The sequence below is a fragment of the Onychostoma macrolepis genome, chromosome 02 (assembly GCF_012432095.1).
Source record: "Onychostoma macrolepis isolate SWU-2019 chromosome 02, ASM1243209v1, whole genome shotgun sequence".
In the NCBI taxonomy this organism is placed as follows: domain Eukaryota; kingdom Metazoa; phylum Chordata; class Actinopteri; order Cypriniformes; family Cyprinidae; genus Onychostoma; species Onychostoma macrolepis.
Genome location: NC_081156.1, coordinates 29,341,237 through 29,358,101, shown reverse-complemented (window position 1 = coordinate 29,358,101; position 16,865 = coordinate 29,341,237). Strand labels below are relative to the sequence as shown.

Sequence of the window (16,865 nt, the reverse complement as noted above, 5' to 3'; positions counted from 1 at the left end):
TTGCGGCACAGTGCGACACGACATGACAACTGTCGTGTCCGTTGTAGACACGGTGTAATATTTATTTATTTATTTGTTTAAAATTGACAAAAATATAAGTAAAAATAATAACATAAATCAAATAAATTGTACATTATCTACATTAAGTGTGAATGGTGCTTGTCCAAGCAAAACATTCCACCACGAAGTGACAAAGTTTAATACTTGGTGTTTGTTGAAATTCTTCAGCTTGAGCTGTAGTAATGGTAATGCTTGCCTCAGCAAACCGCACTAATTAGAGGGAGGAATATGGCTGTCTGTAGCATGATGAGCTAATGGATTTCCTCTCACTACATTTCCTGTCCATCACTGTCAGACGCGTGTCATACGCCTGTGTGGGTGTGCTTGTGTGGCCTCCGGTGACCATCTGTGGATGCTTTTATTATTAATTTTAAAGCACAGCTGGTCACATGGACAGAGAGAAAGAAAGAGGCTCCTGGGATCTCATAGAAACATTTTCTGCCTCTATACTATAGCTCACTCCAGTTATTGTTACTAGTTAGTAAAATCATATTAAATTTCATTTTTAGACCATCTTTAAACAAAGAACTTTCAGAATTTACATTTATTTTAATATATAATTTAATTTTTAATTTACTTAATTTATTTAAATTCACAATTTAATTTACAATTGAGTAAGACTAAATTAATGGCTAATTTACACTTGATTAAGCAAATTACAATCACAGATCATCAGAATGTATGTTGATGTTGCATAGTAACATGAACTGAAATTATTTCAGTACAATGAGATTTCAGTGTGGGTGGTGCAGCACAGGTTATACTGATTAGGGGAAAGAAAAGAAAAACTTGCTCACACTGATAAAATCACCAAGTCGCTGTGCTATCGGGCTCACAGACATTTCTATTTGACAACAGCAACAGAACGAACAAGCACTCGTGAATCACGTTCTACAGAAGCTCCATGAGAAAGGAAAACACTCTGACAGCACACAATCTCTTGTGCCCTTATTGAGAGTTCAATGAAAGCTTTATATTTCTCTGCAGGTTGAGCAGTGCTGCGGCTGTCATTACAGTAGCCAGCTCTCCTCCGGACCACATTTAGACCGATTCAGAGGTGCTTTTTTCCTTTAAGTGGACCCATTATGTCATTAAGTCCTTCTAAATGTGAACTGCAGAGTGAAATGTGCATGCCGATTGAGATGAGGGTTTCGCTTTGTGCCTTTTGGTAGGGAGATAAAGAAGTGTGTGCTTGTGTGTGACGTTGATCTCTTAATTTCAGCATTCAGACACAGCACCTGTAGTACAAACATATTTTACAGCACAGCTAATCTGAAAGCATTTAGTCTCTCTTTCTCTAGTAAGCTGTTGCTGAAGGGTGAATAGAAGGAGGTTTCTGTTTAAAGTGCTTTTCTAGAAATAAAAGACACACCGTAAGTATTTTAACACAGTGTGAGCAGTTCTGCAGGTCATGTATTGATGCAAACACACACACTGACACACACTCACCCCTGACGAAGGGTACGCCGTCCACCCGAGCTCTGCTGTGGCGGTCCGGGTGTCCATTAATGTTTCTGAAAAAGCACACAAAACAAGGTTTTATGAGGAATCAGGAAAATTTATGTTGCAGATATTCATTTAGAACTGTGGTATCTTAACAGAGAAAGACTGAACTGGGTGTTTCAGATAAGGGAGGAATGCACAATAGATGGCAGGAATGAAAAGCGCTGCTCTAGAATTCAAACTCTCTGCAGTGCCACTTTTGCACCACAGTGGCACAGTGTGTTTCTGAAGATGGATATAGGATAAGCTGTCTGTGTCCTTAAAGTGGTCAGCTCTTGTCTGCCCTTATCAGAGGAGATATCTTTGACCAGCCGGGAGAATAATCCACATACACACACTCCACTAAACACTGATAAGATGCTTGAAAGCGATAGAGAACCTGGATTGATACCTGACTTTAACATCAGTGACCATCATAGATAACATTAAACCATCAAAACACAAAATTCAACAAAACAGGTGCCATTTGTGTCCCTCACACCTACAGTATGTGTTAAAAAATAAATAAATAGCCAATGTCAGTTTTTACAGACATTTAGCACAAAAATAAATAAATAAATAAATGAGTAAATAAAATAAAACTTTATTCTTAATTCTTAATAATTTTGTTCTATTTTTAAAAGTTTTTTTTGTTGTTGTTGTTAATTTTAAGTCTTTCCTCTTACCCCTTTCCGATTTCTCATTAGTATATTATTAGCAAGTTATTATTATAATATCTAATTATTATATATTATAATATTAGCAAAAATTCACATTTTAAGAATATATTCAGGAATAAAGCTAGCATTTTTTTTTTTTTTTAAGATTTTGATTGACAATTTATTATTAAAAATTATATCCAGGTTCATAGAACATCATAGAACATTCAAGGGATCCACACAAAATTATATTACAAAATAAATAAAAATAATAAAGTTTTATTTTTATCAGTTTTTTCTCTCTCTCATCTTTATTTAATGAACATACATTTTTGGTCTTCATGTCAATGTCAGTGAAAAAGTGTTATTTATTTATTTATTTATTTTAACTAAATAAGTATATAAATATATTTAATTTTTTAATAGTTTCTTCTTTATTTCATTAAGATTTTTGGTCTTTCTTGTTTTCAATTTCTCCTTTCCATTATAGCATAAATGCACAACGTCAAAGCTTTTTTCTTCCTTTAAAATAATGAAAGTTGAGAAAACTTTAAAGTTTAAGGCAAGCTGATTTTTGAGTTTTCTTAACTTGTTGTTTTAAGTTTATACAACAAAAAGTTGAGAAAACTCAAAAATCTCCTACAAAATTAAGTTGAGAAAACTCAAAAATCTGCTTGCCTTAAACTTTTGTTTTCCCAACTTTTTTTTTACAGTGCAGTAGCTCATATGAAAGAACATCTCAGTGAATATTTAAAATCATCCAAACAATTTCTTTAATCACTTTATCAAACTGAAAACCACGTGGAACCTCAAAAGCAGCCGTTTCATTGAGTAACCAATTTGTGTTCCGTCTGTGATATTGTTTTATGCTCCTTTTTCCACACACGAGTAATGGCTGTGAAGAGTAAACTGCACATGTCAGTACGATGACGTTCACTCCAGTTCTGCGGCGCTGTGGGGATTCCTGCACTGTGACATTGTTAAAGTAGCACAACAAGTTTCTGAAGTCAAACCACATCAGTGTAAACAGATCTACATCCAACTCCTAAACCAACCAACAGCCATTCTCCTTCTACCCTTCCCTCTGGGTCCGTCTCACACACACACACACACACGTATACACACACGCACTGTAGCTTAATTGTATCCCCGTGCGTCCCACTCGGAGCGAAGCCTGTCACACTGGGATGACTGTAAGTAACGAATGATGTCACAGGAGAGAGAAAAGATGAAGAATATCCACTCTTTCCACAAAACACAATCCGACGCTACGCACCGGAAGCCAACTGTCATTTCCACTCTCCTCTCACTCTCTGCATCCCTCATATTTCCATCTCTCTGGAGTTAATCATACACTCTTCTCCTTTGACATTTGTCTATATTTCAAGAGGAAGAAAGAGAAGATGAAGTAAGAAAGCTTCGCTCTCTTTCAGATAGATGAGGAGAAGCAGATGACAAGCACTCGAGCCTCCCGCTGATGGATTCATAACACGATGTATAATTCTGCGATAACGTGACACTCTCCTCCCCGGCCGTCAATAACTCACCACCGGCTGATCGAGAAAACACAGACTCACTCATATGAATGGTAACGTGTGTTGTCAAACGCTTCAGGAAAGCATCAATAAGGCTCATAAAGTTTTTATCCAAGTCAGTGGCAGCTGGTAATGCCCAGTTAACTTTCTCAAACACAACAAATCCAATTCAAATCAGCGTTCCTCTGTCTAACCGTGTTTATTCTCTGTATGCAGGCAAAATTTCAAAGACCTGATCTGCATACTTGGGTTTTTAGACTCAGCGGTTCCAAGCGGTAAACAGCAAAATAATGCTATCTTTTAAGGCACAAGTGTAATGTTAAAACAGATGCCCACAATGCATGGCAAGCTCTGTGACGAGTCAAGAGTCAAGATGATGTATGTTATGCAGTACTAAAAATACTGTTCAAAATTTGGAGTCTTTTAATAAAACAAATTTAAGTCTCTTTAATACAGTATCATTTTGAAGTATTATTACAATTTTAAATCAGGTATTTAAATATATTAATAGCATAATTTGTATGACAAACATTGGTCAGTCAAATAGGTAGCCCTACCCATAATTCAAACTTGCATAGGGGAGCTCATTTTCATTTCATTTCATTTCATTTCATTTCATTTCATTTCATTTCATAAAATAAAATAAAATAAAATAAAATAAAATAAAATTGTAAAGTAAACAAAATAAAATTGTAAAGTAAGCTAAAGTAAAATAAAATAAAATAAAATAAAAATAGCATGCCAAGCCACAACATACTTAAAAGGAATTAAAAATAAATAAATAATATAAATAAAACAAAATATAAAATACTTCATCACAAGGCACAAAGTACTTAAAAAAAATTATTATAGTAATAATAATTTTAAAAATAAATAAGCATCATAAGCTACTTAAATATTTAATGAACGGAAATTAAATAAGCATGTAAAGTCACAAGATACTTAAAAAGTATAAAATTTAATTTTAACATAGCAAAAATCAAAAAAAAGATTCCATTAACACGTTGAGTGATTCTGTTGTTATTGATCGGTGATGATTGATGAAGCCTCTGTTGGAGATAATAAGCAGAAGATCAATCATTCATTGATTGATTATGACATAATTGGGAGAGCAGAGAGTTAAGAGCCAATCAGAGACACTCTTCACTGCTGTGGGCAGGGCATGGGGTGATTATTGGAGATATTAAATGCCTAGACTGAAAAAATGCACACACAGACACAATACAACACACACATTGTGGTTCAGCTCTGTTATTAAACACACACACAGCATAATTCAATTGCCCTAAATAGCACAGGCTGTGCGGTTCCTCCAGCAGCTGGTGTCTCCGAGGAGACAGACCTCTGTACATTACTTCCCTCTGGAGATACATCCTCCTCCTGAGAAATCACTCTCATTCAGTGTGTGTGAGGGGAACGGGGCGGCACTGGTTCAGAGCTTAATGCTTTTTGAGGTCATATCAGCTTCCAGCTCATTAATATGCAACATGTGGCCTATAATAAATTAGCATAATGGCACAAAGGGATCATGGAATCTTGTTAGGATGCAAAACGCCAACAAAGAGATACAAAAAGCCCACCAGAGAAAGCAGAGAGTAGGAAGGTGCGAGCACACTGAGTAGATCAAATATTTCATGCATAATAGTAAAGGAAATCTCATTTACACACAGTGACCCTCTTTACCTCTGTCATTACACACAAGGTTGCTTGCTGTTTTCTGTTCTCTTTGTGTTTAGAGCTTCACTGAACAGTTTTTCTTTACCCTTCCCTGCACCCGCCGTGTCCAGCTGAAACATGGCATGTCGTAACTGGTTATGATGCAAAAACCAACAGTGTTTTCAGTCACTGACATCCAATAAGGATGAACTATATTACATTTCTGATCGATATAATAATAATAATTTATTTCATTGTATAGATGAAAACGGATAAAGAGATAAACCAAACACTGAAAATAGAATGTATTTAAATTCTATAAAATAAATGCATACACTACTGTGTACAAAAATGTTGGTAAGAATAAAAATTTTGTGAAAATCTATTGATATTAATATTTTTGGTATTTTAAATAGCATTTCTTGCTCTCTCTGCATAATATATATATATATATATAAGCACTATTAGCAACAATGACAAAAAAGCTACATTAAAGTACATTAAATTATTTAAATAGCAAAATCTTTGTAAATATATTTGTTATCATACAATTAATTATGTAACTAGAAAAAATATATAAAATAAATTAATTAATTAGTTAATTAATTAATTCACAAATTAATAAATTAATTAATAATAACAAAGCACCAGTTTCTGCTTAAATAATCAGTGCAAAGTCTGCAAACATTTACAAAATATCTCTTTTTGTGTTCTGAGAAAGAAAAAATGTCAAGCCACAGGTTTGTAAATGATGATATAATTTGTATTATTTTTTTTATTTTTTTGGTGAACTATCCCTTTAAGAGCTTCATTTCAGTTTATCTTCATTCCATCCTTAAGATACAATTACAGTACATATATCTCTGTTATCCGTGAATGTACTGTAAAAAAACTCACCTTTCCTAGAGCACCAGCTCACTGGTTTTATTAAATCCGAGCAGAACTCCACTCCCAAAACCTGCAGAGCTGCAGTGCAATAAGCAGAGAGTCTGTTTTAATCAGAAGTTTGGTCCTGAGAGCCTGAGTGATGTCACGGCTCTTAAATAAAGCTGGGTAAACAAGCTGATTCATCTCAGCAGGTCAGAGCGCCACAGCTTCAGTGACAGTGGAGCTACGACCTTCACCACGGACACAGCCGCATCATTCACCCGCTGGCAGGTGAGGTCAATGACCCACGACCCCAGAGCGCTCAAGCGCGTCTCTTTCGGCCTGTCGTATTTACACTAGGCGTTCAGGGCTAAGACTTTAATATTTAATGCAGGATAGTGCCAGTACAGAAAGAGCACATTAAACATTGAGCAGCCCTCCGCTCTCCGATCAATACTGTGGTTCTCACCATGAAATTGCTCACCTGAACACACACACACACACAGGTCCAGAGCAGCGTGGAATTATATTGACCAAAACCTGGCACAAGTACACAGAGTTTCTGAACTACACATAAACAAGACTGTCCCGGGAGTTTCACAGCGCTTGTACGGTGGTAGAATCTACTTTACAACTGTAGTATGCCGTGCTACAAGTTACTTAAAATTTAAAGTAGTTCAACGACAGTCAAGTTCTCTTCTAAAAAATGAATAACACTACAGGCAACAAACAAAAATGTAGGTAAACTACAATAAAGCTTTTAAGCGGGAAAAATCTTTTAAAATATATGCATGTGATCATAAAGGTGATCATATACAAAAAAAAGAAGGGTTTATCATGTTTATGGTAGGATTATTTTAACTGATAGAGACAGAATATCAAACAAAAAAAAAAACAGAAAAAAGCAGCATACAAATGTTAAAAAGATTTACATTTTAGTAAGTCAAATAAGTATTTGATCCCCTACCAACTAGCAGGAATTTTGGCTCCCACAGATTGGTTATGTGCACATGTGGATTTGATGTTAAGGTGGACCTGTTTAAATTCTTTAGAAATATTGACTTAGGGTTTTTTGGTTCGCAATTATATCAGCAAGAATATCCACCCTTTACTCAAGTTGACAATAGGGTAACTCCTTTCAAAACAAAAAGTACTTTTAACCCACCCCTGAATCGAAATGCATCTATCGAAACTTATTGTAGACTCGTTGAACACGATGTTGAATCTTTATTGAATGACAAAAAAACACGGATGAGATTCGATAATCTATCCAGAGAGGAAAGAGACGCACTATATGATTTACAGATTGATACATCAATTGTGATTAAACCAGCAGATAAAGGGGGAGCAATTGTCATTCAGATTAATATTGATTATGTGCGGGAATGTAAAAGACAACTTTCAGATTTAGATTTTTATGAAAAACTTTTAGGGGATCCTACTCAGATGTTCAAACATGAAATTCATTCTGTTCTTGATTCTATGTTTCAAACTAGTGTAATTACCAAAAGAGAACTTGATTTCTTGAAAATTAAGAATCCTGTTATATCTACTTTCTATACCTTACCAAAAATTCACAAACGTCTTGAATTACCTCCTGGCCGTCCAATAGTGGCTGGTATTGGCTCTTTAACATCTTCAATATCTACCTTTGTGGATTTTTTTATAAGACCGTATTGTGAAAAAATGCCTTCCTTTTTAAAGGATACCACTCATATGTTGTCTTTCATTGACTCAATTAACCCAATACCTGAAGATATACTATTGGTTTCTTTTGATGTCCAGTCGTTGTATACATGTATACCTCATAAAGAAGGCATCGAATCTATGATTTACTTTTTATCAGAACGTGTTGATTCGGTCCCCTCTAATGAATGTATTGAAACATTGTCTGAGATCGTTCTGTCTCATAACTATTTTATTTTTCAGAATGACTTCTTTATTCAGAGACAGGGAGTGTGGCTATGGGTAGTGCATTTGCACCTTCCTTTGCAAATTTATATATGGCCTCCTTTGAAGAAAAATATGTTTATTCCAATCATTCTTTTTCCTCGAATATATTAATTTGGAAGCGATATTTGGATGATTGTTTTTGCCTTTTTAAGGGTGATGTTGTACAATTGAATTCCTTTTATCAATATCTAAATGACTGTTCTGATTCCTTAACATTTACTATGGACTACGATCCTAATTTCTCTGTTATGTTTACTACTAAATACACTAAGCGTTCAGAGCAAATAAAAAAGATAATTCATCAACATTGGCATATTTTGCGATCGGATGTGAGACTTGAATCTCTTCATAATCCCCCTCTTACGGTGTTTAAACGTGGACGAAATTTAAGAGATTATTTAGTAAAATCAGATTTGTCTCCTCCACCTAAAATAACTCAAAGTACATTAACACCTATTCCAGAAGGTAACTATCGTTGTGGCTCTTGTAATCAATGTAACTACACGTATCGTTGTACATCGTTCAAACATCCACATACCGGTAAATCGATTCCTATTAAAGGAACTATAAGTTGTAAAACCAAAGCGGTCATTTACCTTATAACCTGCCCCTGCGGTAAATCATATGTTGGAAAAACAAGTAGAGAACTTAAAACGCGCATTGCCGAACATCATAGTACCATAAGATGTAAAAATATGATTTACCCATTGGCAGTACATTTTATTGATTTTAATCATCCTATTACTTCATTACGTTATATAGGAATTGAGAAAATATCTTTACCGAGGAGAGGTGGTGATTTGGACCAAATACTACTTAAAAGGGAGGCCTTCTGGATTCATAATTTGAAAACGTTGACTCCACTTGGCTTAAATGTTGATTTTGATCTGAGTTGTTTTCTGTACATTTATTTTGGATAGTAATCTTTATTTACATTTATATTTTGTCTGTATAGAGTCTAATTGTTAATTATTGAATGATTTGGATTTTATTATTTTCAGCTGTGTATAATTATCTTCATTATTTATACTGGTCTCCATGTTTATGAAGCTATACCTTGAAAAAGGCTACTAGCCGAAAAGTTGGTTAATAAATGTGCTTAAGTGAGTGTGCAGTTGTTCTCTAATTTATTTATGTGCACATGTGGAACACAGGTTAAGAAGATACTCCTAATTTCAGATCCCTGTGTGTATAAAAGACTCCTGTCCATAGAATCTGTATCTTCCATTACAAACTCTCCAGTACCATGGGCAAGACCGAAGAGCTGTCAAAGGACATCAGGGACAAGATTGTAGACCTACACAAGGCTGGAATGGGCTGCAAGACCATCAGCAAGAAGCTTGGTGAAGAGACAACTGTTGGTGCGATTATTCGGAAATGGAAGAAATACAAAACAACCACCAATCAGCCTCGGTCTGGAGAGCCGTGCAAGATCTTGCCTCATGGGGTAAAGATGATCATGAGAAAGGTGTGGGATCAGCCCAGAACTACACGGGAGGAGCTTGTTAATGATCTCAAGGCAGTTGGGACCACAGTCACCAAGCAAAACACTGTTAACACACTATGCCGCAATGGACTGAAATCCTGCAGCGCCCGCAAAGTCCCTCTGCTCAAGAAGTCACATGTACAGGCCCGTCTGAAGTTTGCCAATGAACATATAAATGATTCAGAGAAGGCTTGGGAGAATGTGTTGTGGTCAGATGAGACCAAAATTGAGCTCTTTGGCATCAACTCGACTCGTCGTGTTTGGAGGAAGAGAAATGCTGACCATCACCCCAAGAACTCCATCCCTACAGTCAAGAACGGAGGTGGAAACATTATGCTTTGGGGCTGTTTTCTGCTAAGGGTACAGGACGACGTTACCACATTGAGGGGCAAATGGACGGGGCCCATGTACTGTAACATCTTGGACAAGAACTTCAGCCAGAACACTGAAGATGGGTCATGGATGGGTCTTCCAGCATGACAGTGACCCGAAACATACCGCCAAGGAAACAAAGGAGTGGCTCAAGAAGAAGCACGTTAAGGTCATGGAGTGGCCTCGCCAGTCTCCAGACCTTAATCCTATAGAAAATCTGTGGAGGGAGCTGAAGCTTCGAGTTTCCAAGAGACAGCCAAGAAACCTTAATGATTTAGAGAGGATCTGTAAAGAGGAGTGGACCAAAATCCCTCCTGAGATGTGTGCAAACCTGGTGACCAGCTACAAGAAACGTCTTACCTCTGTGCTTGCCAACAAGGGTTTCTGCACCAAGTACTAAGTCTTGTTTTGCTTGGGGATCAAATACTTATTTGACTTACTAAAATGTAAATCTTTTTTTAACATTTGTATGCTGCTTTTTCTGGATTTTTTGTTTGATATTCCGTCTCTATCAGTTAAAATAAACCTACCATAAAAATGATAAACCCTTCTTTTTTCTTTTTTTAAGTGGGCAAACTTACAAAATCAGCAGGGGATCAAATAGTTATTTTCCCCACTGTACATATATATAAGATATATACATATATTATGGAGGGCCAAATTACTCAAAAGTAAATAATTAAATACATATTTTAATAATTAAATACATAAATAAATGCATAAATAAACAAATAAATGAATAAATCATTCATTCATTCATTTTTTTCTTCCACATTTCATTTTCAGGGTTACGGTTTAGGCACATAACCCTGAAAATGAAATTAAATGAAAATGAATTATTTAAATACATACATAAATTTTCCCAGTTTTGATGACATCATTATTATTATTATTATTATTATTATTATTATTATTATTATTATTATTATTATTATCATCATCATTATCATTATGATTAATATTATATGGTTATTTTTGCTAATAACATTTGTTGTCTCTATTGTTATTATTATTATCTGTCTTTATTTGTTTGTTTATTTATTTATTTATTTTTTTTTTTTTTTACACTACTTATATCTGTTATCAGTCTATTTCAGTTGTATGCTTCCTTCCTCAACCCTAGACACAATGACACACACACGCACGCACACACACACACACACACACACACACACACACACATGCTCACAGACATATGAATGCAAATACAGGAGTTAATCAGAAGGGACTTGTAATGTTGGTCATCAGTATGTATGTATGTTTGTTTGTCCTAGTGTTTCTACATTTTGGCACATGTAAATATTGTCACCTTCTAAACAGTTTTTTTGGGGGTTCTCTCTTATGTGTTATATGTTTGGCCCATGGGGTTATGTTTTTGGTACATGTAAACATTGTCACATTCTTTACTTGCATAATAATAAAAAAAAAAAAATACATACAGAAATAAATTCATAAATGAATAAAATAAATAAACAAACAAACGAATGAATGAATAAATGAATATTTATTTATGCATTTATGTATTTAGTTATTTAATTATGTATTTAAAGATTTATTTATATATTTCAACATTTATTTAATTATTTAATTTTGAGTAATTTGACCCTCCATAGTATATAAGACAAATGAATGAATAAACATATTGAGAAATTTATTAATATTCCCATACTTTTTATGGACACAGCTGGTTGGGGGTAAAGCACACATGGTATATAATTAAAACTTAAATAAACGCTGTATTTTTCTCTGCCTCAAAAACAATAAAGTTTTCTCGTGCTGAATTTTGATTAGGGTGAAAGCAGCTGAATGGATAAATTTACATTAATACAAAATAAATAAATAAAATATAACTGAGTCGACTACTGATAGACTGCACCATTTATCACGGCCTAAATATTTTGCTACAAAATACACACAGATAATCAACCCAGTTCATCAACCACCTAAACAAACCGATTCCCTAATATGAATCAACACTACAATGAAGAGAGATAAAATATTTTGACAATTTCTGACACTCACTTGTCACAGTCATGGCGTGTTTTATCTCTGGCTGATTTTCGACATCATTGTTCTTTCATTTATAGATATATTAAAGTGAATATGGTTCAGTCTCTAGTTAGGGAACAGCCAGATGGGGTGAAACAGGTCTCACATCAGCCATGACCAAACCACACACACTTTTCAGATACTTCAACACCTGTCCCTCGCTCTGACGGGGTGAAAATGAATCCTGAGCCACATCTGAGAGTCTGTGTGTGTGACATATGAGAGGAAATCCTTAGCGGTGGCTGTTAGAATCACACGTCGAAGAACGGGGGAAATCAGTAAGTGTGAAAGAGAAGGAAAGGACGAGTGTGAGAGAAGGGACACTCTACAACTGATCGATTTCAATGTGAAAAAACCCTCAAGAACAATGAACAATGGAGCAACAGCTTATTATCAGGATTCTTGTAAAGGAGCAGAAGGAGTGAAACAGACACAGGTCAATATGAATGAAAAATTGGATCTTTGAGAGGATCAAAGCCATGTCGTTTTCTCTAATTATTTCTAAATGACACTTGTTAATTGCAGTTTCGTAAGAAGTTATTGTTTCAACTGTCAGGGTTTGTGACAGATAAATATGACTCTAGTCTTGCTCTAAGACAGACAGCCGTGGATATTCTGATGCACATTGGACACAGAAAAGGATTTTTTTTTTGGCTTTGACTTTTTTCTAAACAAGTCTTTACACAATTTTGTAGAGTCAGGCTTTTGTCAGACAACCAAGAATAAAATAAATAAATAATGTATATATTGCAAATCTATATATATATATATATGAATTTATATAATAAGAATTTCACTGAACATATTCAACAAACATATTCGGTGCACTGAGATTTAATATATTTTGTCTAAATAAATAAAAAATAATGAATCACTTTGAAAGCTACAAGAACATTTAGGCACCACAACATTATAATGTACAGTATGACAAATGAATGTTCATTTTGAGACCAATGAACAGTGTTATTAACAATTATTCATGTTTTTAAAGTTCAACTTCAAAAGAGCGTTAAAGGATGACAAAGATAACTAAAGTAAAAATAGAGAAAATTATGCTCAGTAAAATTTTCAATATCTACACTGATGTTCAAAAGTTTGGAGTCATAAGACTTTTATTAGATTTTATAAATGAATCATTTCATTCAGCAAAGATTAATTAAATTGATCAAAAGATGTTTAAACGGGCTTACATTTTTAAAATTCTAATTAAGTTTTTTTTTTTTTTTTTTTTTGTCTACATTGTTGATTAAAAAATCCCTGGGATCCTGGGATACCACATTTTCCTTAAAAAAAAAACAAAAAACAGCACAGTAGCAAATCAGCATATTAACAATGATTTATGAAGGATCATTGAAGGATCACTGAAGACTGGAGTAATGATGCTGAAAATGTATCTATGCATCACAATAATAAATTACACTTTAAAATATATTACAATAGAAAACAGTTATTTTAAATAGTAATAATATTTCAGAATATTATGGATTCTATTGTATTTTTTCATACTGTAAATGCAGCCTTGATGATCATAAAGAGACTTTTCAAAAATTAAAATCTCAATCCTACTGGAACAGTAGTATATAAAGCCCTAAGTCTATAATGATACAGTATCAAAATATTATTCAACCCTATTGAGGTCCAGAACCGAAAAGTCCTGCTGTGTAAGAATAATATGAACTTGATTCACACACTGAACACTAACTCATAGGTGCTTTAAAGTGCTTTAAATGAGCAAATTTCATTCAAGCTCTCTGAAATCTGTTCACTGAACACGCTCCCATCCAATTCTTCACATCCCTGGGCTAAAGTCAGATGAACTTGTTTCTGCAAGACATGCTTCCAGAGCGGGACAAACTTCAACCTTGTCAAACACGACTCCTAAACACAGGAAGCTGATCAGCTACAGGGAAACACATCCTCCTGAGTATTCCCTACGGCCAATCACAGCTCACCAAACAGGTGCAGAATGCCAAACTACCCTCTCAGCGGCCTGTCCTCCGAGATGCTTCTTTCCCCTCTCTCTACCTCTCGTTCTTTACAGTCGCAGATCATTTGCATGCATTAACATAGCGCTGAGCAAAATGGCCATCTTTAGTTCACCCATAATCCCTCCTTCATTTTCTACACCACTACTATTACTACATATTGCTATGTGTCTATTCGCCGCACCTGTTCTTTCCATCCTTTTAGTCATTCCTTTTTTTCCTCATCATGTCTTATAAGTGTGTTTCTTTTTCTAATGAGACCATATAACTGCAGGGTATCCTATGTGCCAATTTTACCGTTCAAAATGGTGCTAACAAGTGCCCTCGATGTGCCCTTTTAAGGTGTAAACATACTAACAGTGTTTATATCGTTAAAGGTCACTAAATCACATCCTAGTCTCGATCTGTGAACTAACAATCTGATGCATACTGCGCACAAAATTGAAAAGCACTTTGTTGCTCTAGTACGATTTAATCTGATTACATATAACTTTCTAAAGAAGGGCACTACAATATATATATATATATATATATATATATATATATATATATATATATATATATATTAAATCAGTTTATCTGAAAAGTCATGTTTACAAGGTACCGAGCTGATACAGTGAGCACTTTTGAATACATTTTAAAATGAACGCATAACAAGTGCAAAGAGTTGGTATTATTTTGCACTCTCATCAACTTATTTGATATATTTTTGGCAAATAAAATTTGCATTATTTTTTCATCAACTAAAATTTTTTTTAGCAACTAAAATAAAAGAATATTATATGGCAAAATACTGTCTAAATTTAAAGGATATTTGTAATGTAAATGTGAACACATTTAAAAATTAAATTAAATTGTGATACGCTTGAAAATTTGTTTTCATTTTTGTTTTCATTGTTGACTAAAACTAAAACAAATTGTGTTAACTAAAATTTGTTATCATTTCCATGAACTAAAATTAATATTCTTTTCATCAACTAAATGTAACATTACTAAAAACATTTTGAATTTAAATGAAAGAACATGACATGGCAAAATATTGACTAAATGTAAAGGATATTTTAGTCAAAAGACTTATTATAAATACTTTAATATTTCAATATTTTCAATATTTTAAAATAAATACATACTATGTTTGAATATTTGGTTTTATTTTGCACTCTTATCAACTAAAATGTTATTTTTGTCAACTAAACTTAACATGAATTTCGTCAACTAAAATTACCAAATTTAAAAACCAACAAAATAAATTGTGACTGATCACTTCTATATAGCATGAATGTGTGAAGTATGAATGCAATCCGGACGTCCGTTCATCATGTTTGCTGAGGCCTCATGGGATAGTAAAGTAAATCTCATGCGGGTCACAGCGCCGCCCTGCTGTTCTGGAGAGTGAAAGGGTCTCAGAGTGCTGGACACTTGATGAGAAAGAAGCCTGACCTCTGACCCTTATGTTACTGCACTTAACCAGCCTACAGTTACAGCTCAGAGTTTCAGCTCTAATCTCCCAGCAGTGCACAAAGACTTTGCTGGGGACGAAGTGTTCCTTTCAGCACAGAAGTACAATCGACCTTAGAAAGTTAGACTCCTGTAGGGGTCTCAGCTAGCTCTAACCAGTCTGGTCTGTATGTCTGTGTCTCCGAGCTAGATATTATATCCAGCTGTTCTGTAGGTCATTACTGGAACCACAATGTGAGAGGGGTTCAGGTCAGATGGCCATCAACAGGACTTCCAGTTTGTGTGCATGACGAGCCTTTGTAGAACAAACAGATGCAAAAAAGATACATAGGATATTCTTGCAGACATAGGACACAGCCTTGTTTTCAAAAACAGCGAGACAAAACAAAATTCTCACATGATGCAATGCCAAACGCAAAGTTCTATGTTCAATATAAGCTAACAGTCACTTTGCAGTAGTGTTCAATCATGAACATTAGCTATGAACTAAATATAAACAATACTTTTGCAGTATTGAGTAATCAAGGTTAATGTTAGGCCTAATTTATAAATATAATCACTGCTAATTCATGTTTGTTCAGTCCAGTAATCTCAATTTACACTTAGAACTACTTCAAATTATAATTAATTATACTTAATTCAGCATATTTAAATACAGCATATTTTTTAAATTAAAATAAATTAAAATAAAATAACCTTCATACCTGCTTTATAATTTTATTTTATTTTTTATTTTTATTTATTTATTTATTTAATGCCTCAGGGCCAACAAAATTGCAGCCAGATAAAATTAAATTTAATTAATAAAAAAAATGAATAAATACATATTTTGACCCCTGCCTGACATCTTCATCTGTTAAATTATTTCCCTCACTTTTTTCCTTCTTCTTTTGTTCTTCTTTGGCACATTCAAATTAGTGCGGAAACGCAATGGACAATAAATGACATTCTTGTTCATTAAACAGAATGTGAGAAAAGCATGTAATGGGATTGAACAGATTTCTTCATCAAATTGCTCATAATTCTTATTTAGCTGTATATTAAGCGAATGCGGAGACAGCAGTAACTTCTGGATATGTGCTTTCTCTCTGCGGATATGGCACACTGTAATGTTGATTACAGCCATTAAAATAAAGAATATTACACGCTGAACATTTACTAAAATCACATCTTCTGAAGCTGGAACGGAGCCGGCGTCTCAGAGCGCACCCAAATCACACTCACATTTACGAGGGCCTCCGAGCGCACATGTGTGCAGTGAGTAATGTTTTCAATCTCACATTTTCCCCACATCCCAGTTTAA

General features: G+C 34.4%; 1 protein-coding gene across 1 annotated transcript in view; it reads right to left on the bottom strand.

The window, feature by feature from the left end:
• LOC131520354 (ephrin type-B receptor 1-B) overlaps positions 1 to 16,865 on the bottom strand; it is a 289,163-nt gene that overhangs the window by 166,077 nt on the left and 106,221 nt on the right. The window contains 1 exon segment of the mRNA XM_058744534.1: positions 1,510 to 1,574. Within this exon segment, the coding sequence (XP_058600517.1) occupies positions 1,510 to 1,574 (65 nt within the window).